This window comes from Rhinolophus sinicus, chromosome 13 (genome assembly GCF_057876585.1).
Source record: "Rhinolophus sinicus isolate RSI-liver-muscle chromosome 13, RSI-T2T, whole genome shotgun sequence".
In the NCBI taxonomy this organism is placed as follows: Eukaryota; Metazoa; Chordata; class Mammalia; order Chiroptera; family Rhinolophidae; genus Rhinolophus; species Rhinolophus sinicus.
In genome coordinates, this window is record NC_142513.1 from 18,682,038 (window position 1) to 18,703,808 (window position 21,771).

Here is a 21,771-nt window from a genome sequence, read left to right on the forward strand (position 1 = left end):
CTTTAAAAAAAAAAAAAAAAGTAAACTTCTTTTATAGTTTTACTGTATTTTAGATTTTTAGGTTTAATGGATATCATTAAATTCAAGAGACCGTTTCAGGAGAAGCCAGGAAATTGGCTATTCCTGACTTACCCATGTATTTGCATGTACTTCTCACAGGTTCTCCTATTGCATTTGTGCATTTGTTGAGTGGGAACATTTTTCACTGAAAGTTTAATGAAAAAATATATATAATAGTAATATTATTTGTTTGACATTTGATTCTCTGATGATGTTTAAATTCAGTGAAATTTCAGGATTTATTAACTTAAATTCAGCTGCTTTTGCCATCTGCTAAGATCTTAATGTTTGTATCTTGGAATAGATGTCAAGCATTTCTGATAATGTTGTTATCATAGCCATGGTGAGAACCCTGTACAATTTTTCAGTCATGGAAATATGAAATGTTAGCATAGTGGCCTGGCACATAGTAAACATTAATGACTGTTAGCACCATATTATTATCATTGTAGCTGAAAAACACAGGGTTAGGTTACCTTAAGGCTTGAACCGTTCAAGAGCCTGGTTGCTCTGCTCTAAGGGAGCATAATGGCCTCTTCTCTGTCCCCAGTGATCTGCTGTCTGAGACAGGAAGAGAGATATGGTGGCTCAGATATCCCAGGCTGGAGTACTGGTAGTGACACCCCTTCTAAGAGAGCTCCACAAATAGTTTCACTTCTTTGTTTGAGCCCCAAAATATACTGATAGTGATATAAAGATATTAGAAGAGCCAAGTACATCCTGTGACAGGCTGGAAGTTTCTTGGACTCTTCAGAAAAATCCCTCAGGAACAAAGCCTAGCGAGGTCTAGATTGTCCCTAAAGATCATTAAGGTGAAGTTAGAGTGTGTCAAAAATGGACCAAGCCAGAGCTTCCTAAATATCTTCTCAATACTAATACCGACAGGATGATGGGAAATGGATCATACCTGTCAGCTGTCTTGGAGGTAGGAAAGAGTTTAGGGGCAGGGAGAAAACAGATTTGCATGTGGCCATCTGAAAGGAGATGGGAATGGGATGGGAGCAGGAAAACAAGCCCCAGTGAGAGCAAATGATTCTCAGGTAAGGAATTGAAGGAGGAAGAAGTTCAGATCTTAGAAGTTACTTCTATGAGTATGTGGCAAAACCTGCTCTCATCAGTGTTTAGTTGCTGCTTAATTCTTCTATTTTGTAAACTTCTGTAATGACATATTTCAGGTGTAGGCTGTGTTTCAGTATTCCTTCTAAGATGTTTGCCATAATGTACATTTACCAGGCCAATAACATCATGCCCTTGATTATCATCCATACAGATAAATACTTTCAAATTGACTTGATATTTTGTACTTATTTTGGTTTTGCTTAATCTGTGCCTCTTTGTGACTCAGCAATCCTTTTTTCCCCTCTGACCTACAGGTCTATAGAAGTGTATTACTGAAAAATGTTCCAAGAGAAGTTGTGGCTTACAATAAAAAAACAAATGGTGATTTCGAAATGACAGATTCTGGTAAGTTACCCAACTTACCATTCTGTTATGAAATACATCTTTGATTACATTGTACATAATACAGTGGATGTCAGGCAACATGGAGTCAAGGATATAGGTGGTGGATAATGCATATGTGTTTTGGGAAGAAACACATAAGTTTGAGATAAGTATGGATCAAGTGCCTCCTCCAAAGAGGTTATGTATTGAAACCATTCATTTGTCCCGTTAATTGTATGTTATATTTGCTAGTCTACATATACACATTAACAAAACACATAAAAGACACTTAAATTTGTAAAATACAGTAGTCTCCCCTTATCAACGGTTTTGCTTTCCTTGATTTCAGTTACCCACAGTCAACTGCAGTCTGAAAATATTAAATGGAAAATTCCAGATATTTTGAGTAGAGAGACCACATTCACATAACTTTTATTATAGTATATAGTTATAAGTATTCTATTTTATTAATATTGCTTACAGTTGCTAATCTCTTACTGTGCCTAATTTATAAATTAAACTTTATCACAGGTATGTATGTATGTATGTATGTACGTACGTATGTATAGGTCAAAACAGTTATATATAGAGTTTCAGGCTTCCACTGGGGTTCTTGGAACAATTCCCCTGTGGATAAGGGGGAAATACTGTAAATCTGAATAACAGGGAAAGTAAGATAGCTGCCAGTGATCTGCCTGGAGAGATAATTAAGGATGTAACTATTATTATTAAAAAGTATGTAGATAATTCTGTCACTATTGACAGGGCTGCTATCCTGTTGCTACCATCATGCTAAGACTTGAGGCACTAGTAATTTTTTTCAAAGAAAGGAAAATCAAGTGTTCAGTATTCATCCCCTTTTCTACACACATCTCCTTTTTCTTGCCTCATATTTCCGTTACTTAATGTGTGTGTGTGTATATATATATATATGTGTATTATATGTACAGTATGGGACACTTAGATTGTTTCCAGTTATACACAACTTTGTGAGGAAATCATTATAGCTTAGTGTTGGGTCCACACCCCTGTGATAAATTCTTAGAGAAAACTGGCTGGTCAAAGACATTTTTATATATTACACAAATATCCATAATAATTTTGGTCTCTACTAGGATCTGAACTCTTGAGATCTTATCAAAAAATCCTTTAATGATAATGGCCTAGAATCTGATCCCATTTAAGGATACATAGGCCAAACTCATTTTTTTTTACATAAATATATTATCCCTGAATCTTCTCAAGACAATGAGAAATATATTAGACAGTAAACCTGACCCCCAAAAAAGTCCTTTCTATTTTTGTTACACCTGTTCCTTATCTGTCCTTAGCGGGTTTTCTGTCCCTACAAAACCAGGCATCAGAAGTTAGATGGGAAAGAGTGTGCTCTATGAGAAATAAAGTAACTGCTAGCAACTGTATGGGATACAGGACTGGTGAAGTTCCAGAGAGTATAAATAAGCAAAAGGAAATACATCATGGTTTCTTTTTGGTACAGAGTCTACCAATGAAGTTTGAGGCATGTGAGGATTAACTACTCTCTACAACCTAAAGGTTTCAGATCAAATTGTTATATATACATTTATTAGCAGGCAAACAAAAAAACCATTCTTAAGATCTTATCTAGTCTTGATGGCACAGAGCAGGGAGAGTACCCAGTGATAATGGTCTCAGGAATTCTGGCACCAAAAAGGGGAGAAAGTTACAGAGGAGGATACAATCAGGCAAGTCTATGTTCATATAATACATGTTCCAGTTCCTGGAGCTATGGCTAGATGCAATGACCTAGACTTAAACACACCAAAGAACACGATCTTGGAAAGAACAGTCCTGGTTCTATAAATAAATTCATAATTAGGTATAAAATGATTACTATTTAAAAAGCACACACAGTTTATACGTCTTATACAATTAGCTAAAAGTCCCATTTGTCTGTCCAGCCACCACCTCACATAAAAGGTTCACTCAAGGCAGATGCCAAGGTTCCAAGTGCAGGATTCTGTTCGCCTTCAAGCCAGGATCAAACCAACTGCACACATCCGAGTTCGGGGTTGGGCTTCATCCATAAGAGTAGTAAAGCCCCACAGACCTCACTGGATCTCTCATCCCTTTCATGATATTATGGATAGTGTCTCAAATATTTTAACCATTCTGCTTATGTTAAATACTTCTCATTTCTCCAACATGAGCCAATTTTTAGCATTAGACATACTTAATAAATGGTCACTATTTTCATCAATAAAAACCTGTTTCAGATGTTGAATATGTCAGTTAGCAAAGCCTTGACCATTACGACAGCCTAACAGAAACCCTTGTAGTAGCCACCTATGGAGAATGAGATTCCTGATTAAAACAACAATACACTCAGGGACCATGCATCCTTCATTATCATGTTAACAGACCACCCCAGACTGGCATTCTTGAGTACCACATTTGAGAAACCCAGATTATAGCTTAATCTAAATAACACAAACGTAATACTCAACTGTTTAATGATAAATTAAAAACTTCACAATAATTCTACAGAGGTTTGTTTTAAGGATTCTAAAGAATTGTGTGTGTGTCTATGTGTGCACACGTGTGGTTAATACAAAGTCTACTCATAATAAGGCCTCAGTAAATAGTGGCTATTATATATTATTTTTTATAAGCAATATAAACTATTATATTTTATTAATAAGTATGGCTCTTTACATTTCTTTTCACTTTATTTTATTTTTATTTATTTTTTTAAGGAGCACACAGACTCAGTGGCCCATGCGGGGATTGAATTGGCAACCTTGTTGTTATTAGCACCACACTCTAACCAACTAAGCTAACAGGCCATCCTTTTTTTCACTTTCTTAAAAACTAATTTATCTAAGGCCATATTCCTTAAAATTCTTTAAATGTTGAAAACTAGGTCACACACATACTACAAAAAAGAAAAACAGATAAAGCAAATTCTCTCAAGCGACAAAAATTCTGTGTACATATGAGATGTATAAAGTTGGTAACTGCAAATTGGTAACTAGGTGACTTTATTTCACATTATACACACTTTACAGTCACCAGATAGGGAACCAAGATATTAGTAGGGCACATTTTGACTTGTTTTTAGAGTATAGTGATGCCTTTTAGACCTCATAGGAAACTGCCAAAACCACTGAAGTTTTAAATTGGTCTGTGGTCAGTGGCTTTTACATCACTGGAGGTAAACAACGCTGCTCTCACAATCAGAAAACCAGTGTGAAATATTTACTGTATAGTGATATTGTGAGGAGCAAAAAGAATGAGTGAGGATGTGGTAGGAGAGAGAAAACGAACACTCAGTGCCTACTCCAGGGTTGCGCATACCTCACCCAGATCTTTGATTTATGAATAAATTCAGATCTTCTTTCTTACTTTCATCTTAAAATAATTTTGCTTCTTTACTTTCTTCATTTTTAAGTAACGAGAATCACAATATATGCCTTTTCTCAATCAGAAAACTAATGGACAGTGTATTGACAGATAATTTCTTGGTGCTCTGAGTTGGCCACAGGGCTCAGGAAATGAGGGATTAAATCCAAGACTATTCATGTGTGTACTCAGTTGAAGATTACCCTCATGGACCCTCTGATCCTCCTTACCCTCAAACTGATCACATGACAGAAAATTACCACAACATCATTTGTAGGAAACTTTCAAATAGTGGAAGAATGGCTCCCTTCCTTAATACCTGAAAAAAATGCTGATATGATGATGTACAGTTTTTCTTACATGTTCTGCTGTGGCTGGTTTCTGCATTGTGATCTCCTTGGTGATGGAGGCAATGGGAAAACTTCACACAACTGCTTACCAACTATAGGAAGACAGGACACAGACTCAGCAATAGCACTGTACAGCTCATTTCTAGAGTCTCTGCTGCTCATTTCAGCAGCCTCTGCTGGAGAAATGTGTCTTCAGAGGACAATGCCCAGGAATGCAGTGAGAGAAAATGCCATGATTCTAGAATCACATTCATTAATTTTATTGCATGGCAATTCACTTTTGAGACACAATCTTTTCCCAGAGTGCAGGAACTATCATAGCCTGTCTGCCTTCATCCTATTTCCCCAGCCTCTGTATGACATACAAGATCACCTGGGTTTAAGGCAATCTTACAGAAAGGGTAGGTTTTATACGGAAAAAAAAGTATCTTCAGATATTGAAAAGACATCCACATGGGCATGTAAAGTACAGCACAGGGAATATAGTCAATAATATTATAATAACTACGTATAGTATCAGGTGGGTACTAGACTTATTGGGATGATCACTTCATTAAGTTATGTAAATGTCTAACCATTACGCTGTACACATGAAACTACTATAATATTGAATGTCAACTGTAAATGTAAAATTTTTTAAAAGTTTGTTTAATAGTTCATTGGTTCATTTAACAAATACATATGTCAAACATATACCATGTGCCTCAAATTCTATTTGGCAGAGGTGCTTCCTACCCTCTAAGGGGAAACAGATTTGTAACAATTATAGAACCAGTCAGGAAACCTTTGATCTCATTCTCTCTCCCAATCTTTCCTAGTTAGTTTTCAGGCCTACTAAGGCTTTAATGTAAGATTGCTGGAGTCCTTAAAGAGGTTGAAAGGTAGAGATCTTTCTCCTGCATAAAGGATGACTGACATTTTGTTTTCTGTTTTGAAATGAAAACTATACATAGCTAAATAAAATCATGTTTAGTTAGAATCCAAAGTGCCAGAGTTTTAAATGTTTAGTTCCTTCAAATTTGGTATAGTCCCTTACTTATGTAAATATTAACAACTGGAATTGGAATGACAGAAATATGAAAACTATAGTCTCTGCCTCCAGAAATTTCTAATTCAAGGACATTAAATAATTTTAATTGATCCATATAATGAGAATAACCTGCAATAACTGTTACCAAGCCAGTATACCTTGGGACAGTGTTCCCCAGGATGGTAATAAGTGTTAGGGGAAGAAAGACTGTGCGTAAAAAATTTGAGAAATATGGAATTAAAGTGGACATGTGTTTTTCTCCCTTCTCAAAGCCTTTAATATACTAACATGTATTCTGAATTTCCAAGAGGAGGATATAATATGCAGCATTTCCTGAACTTATTCAACCACATAGCTTTTTACCCCCCATTAAGATCCTCTAAAAATAACGAGTGAAAAAGACATCCAAATTGTGACCGAGATCCCTTTGGAGATGCCATGGGCTGCTTGGCCTGTGGACCATGTTTGAGTTTTCTGGTTTTCCTAAAGTGGAAGCATACTTCTATCCATGTTCTGAGTGTTTGCAGGCCAATGTATTAAGAATGAGAACTTCTTTCCATATGCTGAATTCTTTTCAGTTGCCAGTTGTTTTCTTAGCTCCTATAAGCATATGATTCTTGTATGTAGACAATGGTTTGTAATACTCTTCTCAAAAAAAAAAAGAGTAGAATAAAGTTTTGCGTAGTGTCACAAGCTATCCCAGAGTTACACCAATAAATAGAAAAGTACCTTGGGGCGAGCTGTCATTTTACAACTAAGGATGTTAGCTATAAACTGAGCACTGAGATTCCTGTTGTGCATGGGAAAGTTAGGCTCTTTGAATACCTGTCACCTGCCATGTGTCTGCAGAAAAACAAATACAAGCAGTTCATCTGACTTCTTCCTTAACCTATGAGGATATGCCTTATCTATTAGAGTCTTTCCACCTTTCTCAAAGAGCGAATGTGAGTATCTGCAGACCCTTTCATTATGTGAATCGCAAGGGTTTGTCACTGCTATCCATACTCTGGAGCGTAGTTTAGCTAAACCCCAACCCAGGGAGCGAAACCCCTCTAGGGACTACCAGAGACTGAGCTCAAAAGGTATGGTTGTGAAAACATTCTTGCTGAAGTGGCATCTAGAGAAAAGAGTACTCCCTGAAATTTACATGTTTGCATTTCTCAAGATTTCCAATTTAATTTATGTATAAAATATAGATGGATTTCTGAACCTTTTCAAAAAACACACTAATTGCATTACACAAAGATTTGTGTTTGATTTTTTTAAATTGTAGAGAGAGTTATATATAATTCATATCACCAACTTATGTGTTAGAGTACATCTGTTACGACACTGAATTCTTTTAACAGACTTGGAAGAAGCTACAAAAACACCTGACTGTTCCAGTGGCCCAGTAAGAGAGGAAAGAGGAGATCTTATCAAATTTTACAATACAGTCTATGTAGGAAGAGTGAAATCATTTGCATTGAAATATGACTTGTCAAATCAAGACCATATGGTACGTTTTATATTTTACTACTTTATTCATATCTGTAGTCTTAGTTGGATTACTATGAGTTTATTTTGCTAGACAAGTGTTTCAGAGTTAAAGCGTCACCAATGCATTACAGGGGAGAAAACATACTAATAATCAGAGAGTAATTAAGGATATGATACAACAGAGACCAGAGGAAGTCATGGAAATTTTATCGATACTGTGATTATGTTAGAAATTATGTATACATATGGGCAAGTACTAGATGGAAACAAAATGGAAAACATTTTTGGTGATTTTTTTTTTTAAACTTTTATTTATTTTAAGTGTGTTTTTCCAGGACCTATCAGTAGTTGTTTCAATCTAGTTTTGGAGGATGCAGCTCACAGTGGCCCATGTGGGGATCGAACCGGCAACTTTGTTGTTAAGAGCACTGTGCTCTAATCAACTGAGCTAACTGGCTGCCCGAATTTTTTCTCATTTTTGATTTCTGTTATTATAAGTGTTTTACTCAAGATAAAGAGAAAAGGAAATAAATAGGCCTGAATTATAAATAGAGGCAGCACTAAGAAATTTTCAAGCAGACCCTATCTTTGGCAGTTCTAGCAGGCCTATGAAAGTAGTATTACCAGTATATAAACTGAGTTGGTTCCCGGTAGATCAGACTCTAATTATAAGAAAGAGGCACCTAGCAGAAGCTGCATCCAGCCAGTAGCTACGCATGTTTATCTCTGTGTCTCTCTACATTTCTGTTCTGGTTCTGTTCAAGGAATATGGTCTGTGATTATAGCCTCAGAGGCCATGACTGCTCATCCTACTCCCATCAGCTCAACCTCCCATCACGTGCTATACTGTGAATATCTCTATCATCAGCTGATTGAAACTAGTTTTATTAGCTTCAAGTACAGATGATAAATAAAATAATAATTAAGGAGCCATCTCCATTTATTCTTGGATTGGAAACATTGTACAGAATATTAAAGAAACGTACAGTTCCTGCTCACCTAACTCTATTTCTAAATCTTTTGTATTTCAATATAAAGTCTTAACGATTTCATTAACTGATTTGTTCCATGTTGGACCCATCCTGCTGGCTCATAGAATTCTCTGCCTCTTTTTTATTCTCTCTGCTCCTGCTTCAGCTGTGGGTTATGTGTGTAGGAGAGATTCTTACTGCAAGTGTTAGGATGTTGGTTACTCTTTGCCCCTATTTCTGAGTGTGGATGCAAGTTTCCTATGCTCCTGGCTTACTGCTTCTGGTTTCTTACCCAAATTCTTCAGGAAAATACATTTTAGTTTATCTCTGAGTGATTGTTGAAAAACGAGGGGTAATGGACCATTTCTTTGCTTTTTTTCAGCCATAAATAAGCTCTTACAATATAACTGACTCCTAACTAGGAGGTGCCAATAAGAATAAAAAATGTGGTGGAATTCAAAAAAAGAAAACTTTTATCTTAAAAAAACTTACTTTTGGGTTATTTCAGATGGAAGCTCCACCTCTTTCTCCTTTTCCACATATTAAGCAACAGCCAGGCTCACCACGTCGCATTTCCCAGCAGCACTCCATTTATGTTTCCCCACACAAGAATGGGTCAGGCCTCACACCAAGGAGCGCTCTGCTGTACAAGTTCAATGGCAGCCCTTCTAAGGTAAGGTGCACACAAACTTTTCTCCCCAACAACTATGTACATGTGTGAAAAATTGCATTTCGTATTACCAGTTAATAATCTTTAATCTTGCCCTTTTTTTTGCCAAGTTACTGGTAATAAATATGAACCATTACTACCATGTTTTCCTGAAAATAAGACCTAACTGGAAAATAAGCCCTAGCATGATTTTTCAGGATGACATCCCCTGAACATAAGCCCTAATGCGTCTTTTGGAGCAAAAAGTAATATAAGACCCAGTCTTATTTTCAGGGAAACACTGTATAACAAGTTTCCTGTGATCAAGAGCAGTGTATTCTGTTGGGGTAGTTTAAGACATCACTACTGACGTGGTATCGGGGGAGTTTAGTGCAAGGGCCCAGTGTGTCTCCTGCTCAAGCATGATCTTGACAAGGGACCAGTAAGGCAACACCTGCGAGTGGTCAGACATGGGGAACATTAAGTTTAAAGAAAGGCATTGAAAGGAAAGGTTCATTTGAAAGATGACAACAAGGATAGTAAAATGTCTGACAATAAGAGGCCTCCTCTTATTTACACAAACAACTCTGTGCTTATCGCTAGCTTTATTCCTGTACAATGAAGATGTGATAGACACATGATGGCTATTTTCAGATATTTCAAGGGCAATATCTGTGAAGCACATATATTCAGTATGTCTCCAGAAGCCAGAATCACTACCAACTGGAAGAAATTGTCATGGGACAAATTGTAACTGAGTTCAACTACAATGGCAGCTCCTTACCTCATTTGTTTCTCATTCAGTTTCACAGACATCTATTGAGTTCCTACTAACCGTTTCCCCGAAAATAAGACCTAGCCAGACCATCAGCTCTAATATGTCTTTTGTAGCAAAAATTAATATAAGACCCGGTCTTACTTTAATATAAGACTGGGTGTAATATAATATAATAATATAATATAAATCAGGTCTTATATTAATTTTTGCTCCAAAAGACGCATTAGAGCTGATGGTCTAGCTACGTCTTATTTTTGGGGAAACAGGGTAGCAAACAAAGCTGACTGAGATATAGTACCTCACAGATTTGCATTTCCTATAAGGATGTTTAGAAGAGATTCTTGCATAAGATCAAAGATGGGACCAATTGACTTCTAAGGCAGTGATTTCAAAACCGTAGGTCAGAATCACCTGGGGGAGCTGGGGAGCTTGTTGAGCACAGATACCTGTCCCACAGACCTGCTGAAGCACAAAGCTATGGAAGGCAGGTTCCCTGGATGACAGTGATGCACAGCTTTTAGGAAACACTTCTCTAAGACCTTGCTACCCAGAGTGTGATTTGCAGACTAGCAGCCTCAGCATCACCTGGGAGCATTTTAGCAACGCAGAGTCTTGGCCTCACCAGCCTCACTAAATCTGAATCTGCATTTTAACAAGGTCCCCAGATGATTAGCAGGCATGTTACAGCTTGAAAAGCATTGCTCTGCGAGGAGGATCTCAAACTTTAGGGAGCATCAGAATCTCCTGGAGGCGGGGTAAAACGGCTCGCTGGGCCTACCCCCAGAGAGTTTGATTCAGCAGGGGTAGGGTGAGGCTTCAGAAGTGGCATTCCTCATACAGAAGTTTCTAGATGTTTCGGCTGCATCTGGTCTGGTGTCCACACTCTGAGAACTACTGCTCTACTGGTAAATTCAATTTTTAAAATCACCTATAAAGATTAGTTCTAATTACCCTTATTAGGTTGGCCTTGATTCAGAAAATAGTCTCTACTCCAGTATTTAGCCTTGGAGAGAGGATAGAAGGCAGGAAAGAAGCAGTTAGCTTAGTTCTTTGCTGCTTTTTTCTCTTATTTTCCCCATTTACTCATACATGTCCTCTATTTTTGCACAGAGTTTGAAAGATATCAACAACATGATAAGGCAAGGTGAGCAGAGATCCAAGAAGCGAGCAATACCCATTGACAGTGATGCAGAATCGCCTGCCAAACGCCTCTGTCAAGAAAATGATGATGTTTTACTTAAAAGACTACAGGATGTTGTCAGTGAAAGAGCAAATCATTAGTGCCCTTCCTGTTTATGTAATAAAAGCACTTTCAGGTTGTTTTGCAGAAAGTTGGGGCTCTGTCCTTCAAAACTTTCAGCCCTGTAGATGGTAAGTATCATTGAATTATAAGAAAAATTGTACCAAAATCATGTGCTTTTTTTTTTTTAAAAAACATCGAAAATGTAGTTGCCAGAGATGTATTTTCAGTTGGATTGGAAAGAAATGTTTTACATACCTTTTAAACATATTAATAGCCCTAGAATTTTTTTAATGTTTGTTCCTTGGGTTAGTTTTTAAGATGAAGTAAGGAGAAACCTCATAATTTTTTAGCTCACTTTTTTAAATAATCAAATGTCTCCTCCTGTGCTTTGTGTTGAGGGTAAATAATCTATTTTTGGTAAGTGCGCTTTGAGATATTTGTGTTCTCAATTTAATACTAAGTAAGGGTTGGTTCCCACAGCACCTAGGCCAGAGGCGGATGCACCAGCCTGTCTCTGACCCGCTGTGGTCCCTCCACATCCGGGTGCCACTAGCATTCTGGGTTGTCTAGATCCCTTCCCTGCCCTTCCTCTCCTTGAGCATATGCAAATTTGTACCTGAACCTATGCACTACCCCCACTGTTTGCTTTCCAACCCTAAGCCCTCTTAGCCTGGTATCACAACCTAATAAAAGGAGTATTAGCTCCTTTTTTAAACTACTATCATTTTGTTTTTCTGAACCATTAACTTAATTATTCATGATTGTATTACATCATTTGATTCTCAAAACAGGATGCTGTTTCCCAAGCCAGTAGAATAAAATACAGATAAGAGTTGTCAGAAGCTAAATTTGCAGTTAGTGAGAAAGCACTATGATAATACATGAGATACTGTTCTGAGGTCATCATAAGATTAGTCATTCTCAATATCTAATTGAGTCCCTAAGAACAGTTAAACATTTTTCAGAATCACATTAACATCCATCTCTTTGTTCTCAGTATTGTTGGTGCAATGTGAGTTTCCCATTAGGATCTGATCACTGGGGCCCCTTAAGGATGTTTTATAGTACTAGGTAGGGGGATGCAAGTTGCCAAAGAATCAGCTGTTCAATATTCACTTTTTCTAGTGTGTTTGCAGAGTCTGGAAGGACATGGACAAGCCATTCTTAACTGTTTTTGAGAAAATGTTATCAAATGTATATTTTTTGACCGAAAAATCTTATTTTTTAAAATGCAGAGTGTTTGACTTAACCTATGTCTAACCCTGGCTAATTTGAATTAGTCTAATATTTTGGCTGTAAATTAGTAATTACTATTGTCAGAAATTTTATTTTTAAATTGTAAGAAGAAAAGTGATTTGGGTCACATTTTGCTTTTCTATAAATTACATCTTTTTGTGTAGTATCTACACATGTTACAAGCCAAATAACATCGTGTGTCTCGAATCCTTGTATATATTTTTATGTGGCTACAACTTTTGTGTTGTTTTCATCTTCTTTATTAACATGCAGGATATAAGTGAGCATTTGTACATTGACTATATAAGAAATGCTCGACACGTTTTTATCAGTTTTCAAGACTTGATATTAATGTACATAAAACTGTTAATAAAACATTGGAGTTTTTGAGATTATTGAAAAGACTATACTTGTGCTCTTTTCTGTGTGGTTAGAAGCAATTGTGCAGCTATCTAGAATCTACATCTCTTTAAATATCTGCTTTATATTTTTTAAATGTTTAATGTAACTTAAAAGTTAATGTTGGGCCGGCCCGGTGGCTCAGCCGGTTGGAGCTCCATGATCCTAACTCCGAAGGCTGCTGGTTTGATTCCCACATGGGCCAGTGGGCTCTCAACCACAAGGTTGCCAGTTCAATTCCTCGAGTCCCTTGCCGGATGGCAAGGGGTGATGGGCTGTGCCCCCTGCAACTAACAACAGCAACTGGACCTGGAGCTGAGCTGTGCCCTCCACAACTAAGATTGAAAGGACAACTTGAAGCTGAACGGCACCCTCCACAACTAAGATTGAAAGGACAACTTGACTTGGAAAAAAAAAAAGTCCTGGAAGTACACACTGTTCCCCAGTAAAGTCCTGTTCCCCTTCCCCAATTAACAAAAAAAATCTTAAAAAAAAAAAAATGTTAATGTTCCTGGTGGTTTCCAGGGCCTCCAAAGAGAGTTGGGAGTGACTGACTACTTGATCAGTACAGGGTTTATTGGAGGGGTGATGAAAATATTTTGGAACTTAGTATACGTGGTGGTTACCTAACATTGTGAATTTACTAAATGACCTGAATTTTACACTTTGAAATGGTTAATTTTATGTTAGGTGAATTTCACCTCAATTTTAAAGATGCCTTAGACACATAAAGAAACAGTTATTTCAAGGCCTGAGAATGAACATGTGGACCACATTATGCTACTGAATTAGGGAAAAGGTTTATTTCTCTCAGGAGAGCTTTCAGGTATGTTTCTCCAAATGAGACTCACAGTGTCATGTAGGGTGACATGCGGGGTCTCTGGTCCCGCTCCCCACATAAGAATGCAGGACATGGTGAGGCCAAAAAGGAACACCCACGGAGCCATAGATGGGGGAGTCATACCACTATAGTATCGCTGGCGGCTGGGTTGGAGACACACGATCCATAACCCGCCGTCTGCTTCTCTGCCAACCAACCTCCCTTGCTAACTGCAATCCGCTCCTCTGCAATCCGCAATCTGCACTCGCTAGCTCAGCCACCATCCACTGCTAGCGTAGCCACGGCAGTTATATTAGTGGCCAATGGCTCAGTAGTTACAGCTGATGGCCAACTAGCCACAGATGATGGCCATCCGATCACAGCTGATGGCCATTTACTGCCTGAGCCAGCACCTTTCCACATGAGGCCAAGAGCCTGGAAACTGCACTCCTGGCTCTGTCCCCACACACAGCTTTAAAATTATTTTTCTAATTAAGATTTGTATGTGGTTAGAATATACTAAATTAGGTTTTCTAAAAATTAATATTCCTATTTGTTTTGATTTTGTTCCTTTACAGTACTTTCACTGTAGCAAACATTGGCTACCTACTCTATTTTTGGCTATTGCTAGAGATACAAACATGAACGAGGCATAGTTCCTGTCCTAAAGATACAATATTTGTAGCCCATTAATGTGATAAGTATAGTAATAGAGCTTTATGCAAAGAGGAATGGTGTTAGCACAGAGAAGGGAATGATTCACTCTGTCTGGGCAGGTGTGTCAGGTAATCTAAAAGCACCCTAAAAGTGAGGCCAACGGGTAATTTAGTCCTTTAGGGATGAATAACTATTTTCCAGGACAGCGAAAGTATTCAGAGCACAACCTGTACAAAGGCCCAGAGGCACGAACACACTATAGGTTTGGGAATTGCAGGTAGTTTAGCGAGGCTGGAGTGTAGTGTGCATATGCAGAAGTGTGATGCAAAGTAGGGCGGGAAAGGTAGGTAGGGCCTTCCATAGTTGGGCTTTCTAAGCCGGGTTAAGGAGCTCAGGCTTGATCATTTCCACTGGTTCTCAGCATGAGCTACAATTTGGGAGCTTTGAAAAACACACTGATGGATGGGTCACTCCCCCAGAGATTTCTGATTTACTTGGTTTGGGGAACTGTCTAGCATCAGGATTTTCAAATACTCCCTAGGCAAGCCCCTAAGGTTGAGAACCACTGCCATAGGCATGGGGAGCCTCTAAAGAGATTGTCCTTTTAAGTGGATAATGACAAAATCTGATGTTTACTTTAGAGCAGCATCTCCCTAACTTGCCCAGAGACAATGATTACCTGAGATACATATTAACAATACAGATTCCTAGGCCCCTCTTTTGACCAGTGGAAGGATAATCAAAGGAAGGTCCTAGGAATCTTGTTTTTAACCTCAGTTCCAAGAGATCTTTACCCTTAAGCAAAGTAGAGACCTTCTGGCAGTGCTTCTCAAACTTTAATGAGTTTAGGTATCATCTGGGATTGTTAATCTTGTTAAAAACACAGAGTCTATAATTCAGTAGATCTGGGGTTGGGCCTGAGATCGTGCTTTTCTGACAAGCTCCCACATAATGCCAATGCTGCTAGTCAAAGGACTGCACTTTAAATAACAAGGCTTACAAATCTGGAAGATGTGCAAGGGATGAATTGAAGATAATTAGACTGATGCGAGAGACAAATTAGGCTCGTAATTCTTCACATGGGGTAATTTTGCAGCCTAATGGGACATTTGGCAATAACCAAAGACATTTTTGCAGTTTTGGTCATCATAGCTGGATGGAGGGGCTGCGCAGTGAGGGGCACTACTGATATCTAGTGGATAGAAGCCACGGATGGTGCTAAACATCCTACAATGCACAAAACAGCCCCCCACAACAAAGCATTATCTAGCCCAGGAGGTCAATACGGCCAATCCCGGAAGTAAGTGAACACCTTGGCAAGAAGTATATGCATTTTAAGATACTGGTAGTGGGGACAGAAGAACCACAGAGGGTCACCTAACCCTGGGCCTGTATGGCGTCCCTGTCAGGGGTGGCTTCATAAGGAAGACGACTTTCCAAAAAGGATTAATGGTGATAGGTGGGGTAACTAATACACAAGTGAGATTATGTGGCATCAATGACAGACCCTTAATATATTAAGAGCAGAAAATACTCCTGAGGTTTTGGATCCTACATCTAGGCAGTGGTTCTGTCAAATTCCCCATTGGTAAGATTCACCTTTGAGGGCTTATTCACCAAAGAGATTCACTAGTATGTCACACAAACAGTTTTGTTAAGTAGCCCAAGAGGTTCTTACCAGGGACGTCTGGGAAGTACTTGTCTAGAGTCGAGCCAAGGAGTATGGACATCCAGGTTCAAATATCCTCCCTGACGCTACCACCAAACCAAGTAGGACTTCACTATTCACTTACTTCAGGTAAGTCATCAGCACTTCAGGAAATAATTGATTAATTGTGGAAAATAATGTCCTTGTAGAAAAATTGGAATAGAAGCAAAGAATAACAACTATATTCCCACCACTCAGAGGCCACCTTACATTTTTTTAAACTTTATTATTACAATTATTTTTCACACGAAGCAAATTGCAAATCTTAAATTGTATACTATGATGATTTTTTTCCAGCTTTCCTGAGGTAGAATTTACATAGAATAAAATGCACCCATTTTAAGTGTATAGTTGGGTGAATTTTAGTTATTGTATATAGTTATGCAACTACCACCACAATCCATAGATAGAACATTTCCATCACTTTAAAAAGTTTACTTGTTGGAGCAGCCGAATGGCTCAGTTGGTTAGAGCGTGAGCTCTGAACAACAGGGTTATGGGTTCGAGTCCCACATGGGCCATTGAGCTGCACCCTCCACAACTAGATTGAAGAAACGAGCTGCCACTGAGCTGTCAGAGAGGCGGCAGGATGGCTCAGTTGGGTAGAGTGTGAGCTCTCAACAACAAGGTTGCTGGTTCAATTCCCACAAGGGCCAGCGAGCTGTGCCCCCTGCAATTAAACATAGAAAAGGGAGACTGGACTTGGAGCTGAGCTGCACCCTCCACTAGATTGAAGGACAGCGACTTGGAAGTGATGGGCCCTGGAGAAACACAGTTCCCAATATTCCCCAATTAAAAAAAAAAAGTTTACTTGTGCCCTTTCATCTTCTTCCCCGCCTTCCTCATATGCTCCCACCACACACCCAGGCGACTATTGGTCTGCTTTTTGTCACTATACTTTTATCTTTTCTAGAATTTCATATAAATGTATGTAGTCTTTTGTATTTGAGTTCTGCCACTTTCTATGTTTTTGAGATGTATTCATGTTGTATGTGTAAATATCTTTTTATTGCTGACTAATTTTCCATACTATGGGTATACCACAATTTTTATTCACCTGTTGATGGACATTTGGGTTGTTTCCACTTTTGGTCTATTAATAATTATGAACATTTGCATGCAAGTCTCTGAACATATATTTTTATTTCTCTTTTATTCCCTTATGATTTGGGTTGCTAGGCCAAAGGTAAGTATACGTTTAATTTCATAAGACCTTGCCGTATCTTTTTTCAGTGTGTTACTGGAAAAAAGCATTCTTGGTACGTAAATGTCACAGGAAGGAATTCGAATACGGACCAGGTAATCAACACAAAGCCAAGCAGGCAGAGGATTTATTAAAAGAAAGGAAACAGTATAGTACACTCTCAAGATGGCATGAGAGTGGGCAGGTCCAGAAGAAGGGCAACTGTGCCCCAAGAACAAAGAGGCGTAGGGTTTTATTAGAATGAGAGTATGCAATATTCAAATTTAGAGGTGGAGTCGCGGGTGTTCCCAGGAGGGTCCTTGCTGACTACTATTTCCCGTCAGGAAGTGAGTGTCCCTTGTTCTTATTTGGCCCTTGTTGGAACTGATGACTCCGAATGGAGATTTTGCCCTGCCTGCAATGCTAATAGTGTTATAGTCCATTAGGGTTAACTACAGCCTTTTTAAAAGAATGATCTCATCGCCTCTTTCCCGTACTTACTCCTTCCCGGCCTCCCAGCTCTCACCCCATGTGGCCCTGATCTTTCTGCCTACCTTAACAAGTGGACCATTTCGCAGTCCCACAGCAGCGTGGAAGAGTTCCATTGGCTCCACATCAGAGCCACCTTTTGATTTGAATCTTCCTGGACTTTTTTCAATGCATATTATGTTTTTTTTTAAAGTAAAAATGGATCATATGTATCATGTAATATATCAGAGTCATCCTTGCAATGTCTAAATTATACTTCTATGACAATTCTAGTGCTTCTGTTCTGATGTATGAATGTACCGTTATTTATGCTATTTTATCAACAAAGAAAGATTAAAAGCGTTTGGGATGTTTTTTGTTTTTTTTCTTGGTTGAATTTGTTTCCAACAATGGCATTTGGAATGAATTATTTAGTGAGTCTAACATTTGCAAAGAATCAGGCATTATGTATAACATTGTGATGCAGGGTTGTTAAAATACTAAAGACATTCATCACAACGCAGGCTCCCTTACTTCATTTGCGTCTCTGCTCTAATGTCAGGTCACAGCACTTCTTAAACCAATCCAACCTTCCTATACTCTTAGCTCGTTTTATTTTTCTTTCCAGCACTTCTGCTCTACTCATGTATCATCTGCATTCATCACTAGTAATTTAGTAATTGCATATAGTTGACCATAGATACTTCACATGTATTTATACACTCCATGTACGAAGTGGGACTTTTTTTCCTCTGTAGTTTTCTCAGTGTGTAGAATGATGCACTAAAGGAAGTATAGGCTTGACAGTTGAATTAATGAGTTGAAGGAGACTTAGAGATGCTTTTTTATAATAATTATGTCTCAAAAGTATTGATCATTTTCTATGTGCCAGACTCAATTTTCATGAAACCCTACAATAAAACTATTTTAAAGAAGAGGAAATTAAAGCTAGAGATTTTAAGTGACTTGCCCAAGGTCTCACATTCCACAGCCCAATTTTTTTCTTTAATTAAATGAAGTTGGGGTTTTTGTGTGATAACATACATATAACATAAAATTTACCATTTAACCATTTTTAAGTATATAGTTCAGTGGCATTAACTCTATTCATATTGCTGTGTAACCGATCTCCAGAATGTTTTCCGCTTGCAGAACTGAACCTTTGTACCCATTAAAGACCAGTTCTCTTTTTCCCCCTTCCTCCAGCCCCTGGCAACCACCAGTCTACTTTATCTATATATGAGTTTGACTACACTTGATACTCACATAAGTGGAATCATACAGTATTTCTCCTTTTGTGACTGACTGATATCACTTAGCATAATAACAAGTTTCATTCACGTTGTAACATGTCAGAATTTCCTTAAGTCTGACTAATAAATACTCCATTGTGGATGTGTGTTTGTGTGATACCAGACAAGTGAGTAAGCCCTCCTCACCCCCGAAAAACTTTTAAGTTTCCCTTTCCTTAAGTTTCCTTTCCCTAGGTTTCTTAGCTCACTAGTTCCTGATCTTAATCACTTTCCAAATCAGCTTTTTCATCTTAAACAGAAGATTGTTCCTAGCCTGAATCACAGGAAGTCTTCTGCCCCCTGATCCAGGCCATTCCAGGACCAGCTCCTGGGTGAATACCGCCACCTGAATGACCAGATTAACCAAAGGAAAAGACCACAGGCTCCACGAAGCTAAACAGAATTTCTATCACACAGCCACCTTGCGTCGATGGCTTTGGGTCCTGCATCTTAGGCCAACACTTTTAACTCTGTTTAACCAAACTCTATTTTTCCTCATTTAGGGGCCTTGGAAGTACAGATGATACCCCAGCAAGATTACCAGTCCCAACCAAAGAAGCCAACACGGCCTTTCAAGTAGATCTCGATCTTCCAGGTGGATCTTGAGGCCCTTTCATCTGAGATCAGAGAGAGTGAGAGTTCTGTGAGTCCCCCAATAGTTAGGGACAGCTCTACCCCCCTGCCCAGCTGGTTGCAGATACAGAAGAAAAGACCCCCTGTCCCTCAACTTCCCATAGAAATTTGATGGGGATCATGTCTCTTAAGGGGAAAACAAGACAGGCAGTTAGATAGGGATCGGGTCTCTGCATTCTTGCACGTCCACCCACACAACCCACAGAATGTGACCGCCCAAAAGACCTCCCCTCTCCACCCAAAACTTCCCCTTTTCACTGTTATTATCTACCCCTACTAGGAAACAAATGGGTACAAAATACCCAACTAGATTAGACCAGTCACTCACACCTGCGCAGTGAAAGCCACAACGACCTTCATTTCACTTCTTGCATATAATGGGCCTCATTATACTATCTTTATAATATCATACATATGATCGGAATTTCATTAATATCTTTATAACAGACATTTCTGGGAAAGAACATGCGCAGTCTAAAAAGATGAGGTAATAGCCTCTTGTCAATCACAGGTGTCGATCAAGTGGTCTCATACCTGGAAAGGAACAGCCCATTCTAGAGCAAAAAGGGATAAAAACTCCAAGTCCTCGCCAGTCAGCGCCTCTTAGCTTTGCCTTTGCTCAGGGACTGCTCCAATCCCTTTGGAGTGTACTATCTCTTCTAATAAACTACTTTTTCACCACTTTATTTTTCACCACTTTATTTCCGTGTTTCGTTCGTCTTTGCTCGAGACACCAAGAACCTGGACATCGCACGAGAAGGGACCATCCTTCAGTTTTATATATAAATACATAGATATAGATATAGATATAGATATAGATATAGATATGTATACACACACACATCCCATTCATCCATAGATGATGGCAGCCCAATCTTTAATCTGTAACCATGTCTTTTTTTTTTTTTAATTCTATTGGAGAATATTGGGGAACAGTGTTTCTCCAAGGCCCATTAGCTCCGGGTCGTCCTTCAATCCAGTTGTGGAGGGCACAGCTCAGCTCCAAGTCCAGTCGCCATTTTCAATCTTTAGTTGCAGGGGGCGCAGCCCACCATCCCAAGAGGGAATTGAACTGGCAACCTTGTGGAGAGCTCGCATTCTAACCAATTGAGCTATCCGGCTGCCCCCTCTACCGCGTCTTTTGATAACAGTCTTGGTGTGATTCAGATGTACATAAATATCCCAGGCTTATTCTGGTAAGTCCATGGCTGTCTACTTCCTCAAGCTTCTCTGTCCCTTTGCCTTGGGGAACATTCTCATTTATCGTTTCTACTTTGGAGCCGATCTTCCCACGCCACCTCCCATCACACACAGAAACTCAGCTTGTTGAAAGATTTCCGTGTTCCAATGACAATCTTCTTTCGCCCTTTATTCAATCCTCCTCTTCCAAACCCTCTGTGAAATTGTAAGGGTAACACTGTATCTTCTATTTTGAGATTTAAAGCTCTAGTATAATTCGATTTAACAGTGTAGTTTAGCTTGGGACTTTTTGAAAGATTTTTTCCTTTGCTCCCCTCTCTTCCAGCCAAACCTTAATGACTCTGTTTACTGTACATTTCCTATGCATACCAGTTTCAATGATTCTATTTACTTTAGGCCAAGACCCCACCCACCCACCCTTTTTCTTTGTTCTGCCTCTTAGGTGCCTATAAAACTTTTTGGCCATGCTGGGGGGAAGGAGGGAGAATGGCCTTTGGAGAGGAGTCTGCCTTCCTCCCAGAATACCGGCATGTTGAATAAACCTGCCTTTTCTTTCCACCAGCCTTGTCTCTCGATTTTTGGCTTTTGTGCAGCAAGCAGCCGGACTTTTAGCACGGTAACAAAATGTGAAATAAAATGGAGTCACTTAAGGGGCTTTAAAACGGGGCTGGGAGGCCATTAAAGACATGGCACTTATGCACATCCTCACCAGAAGAAACATAACCTTTGACCCTGGGCAAAAGCATAAATATTCCAGAACAAGAACATCTGCCACCTGTCACAAAGACAGA

General features: G+C 38.9%; 1 protein-coding gene across 4 annotated transcripts in view; it reads left to right on the forward strand.

The window, feature by feature from the left end:
- Nucleotides 1-13,022, forward strand: part of RBL1 (RB transcriptional corepressor like 1) — a 54,417-nt gene extending 41,395 nt beyond the window's left edge. For all 4 annotated transcript variants that reach the window (XM_019750224.3, XM_074317465.2, XM_074317466.2 and 1 more), the window contains 4 exons: nucleotides 1,434-1,524; nucleotides 7,614-7,762; nucleotides 9,223-9,387; nucleotides 11,252-13,022. In XM_019750224.3, the coding sequence (XP_019605783.3) occupies nucleotides 1,434-1,524; nucleotides 7,614-7,762; nucleotides 9,223-9,387; nucleotides 11,252-11,422 (576 nt within the window). In that variant the 3' untranslated portion in view covers nucleotides 11,423-13,022. The remainder of the gene's footprint in view (nucleotides 1-1,433; nucleotides 1,525-7,613; nucleotides 7,763-9,222; nucleotides 9,388-11,251) is intronic.
- Nucleotides 13,023-21,771: the final 8,749 nt, after the last annotated feature.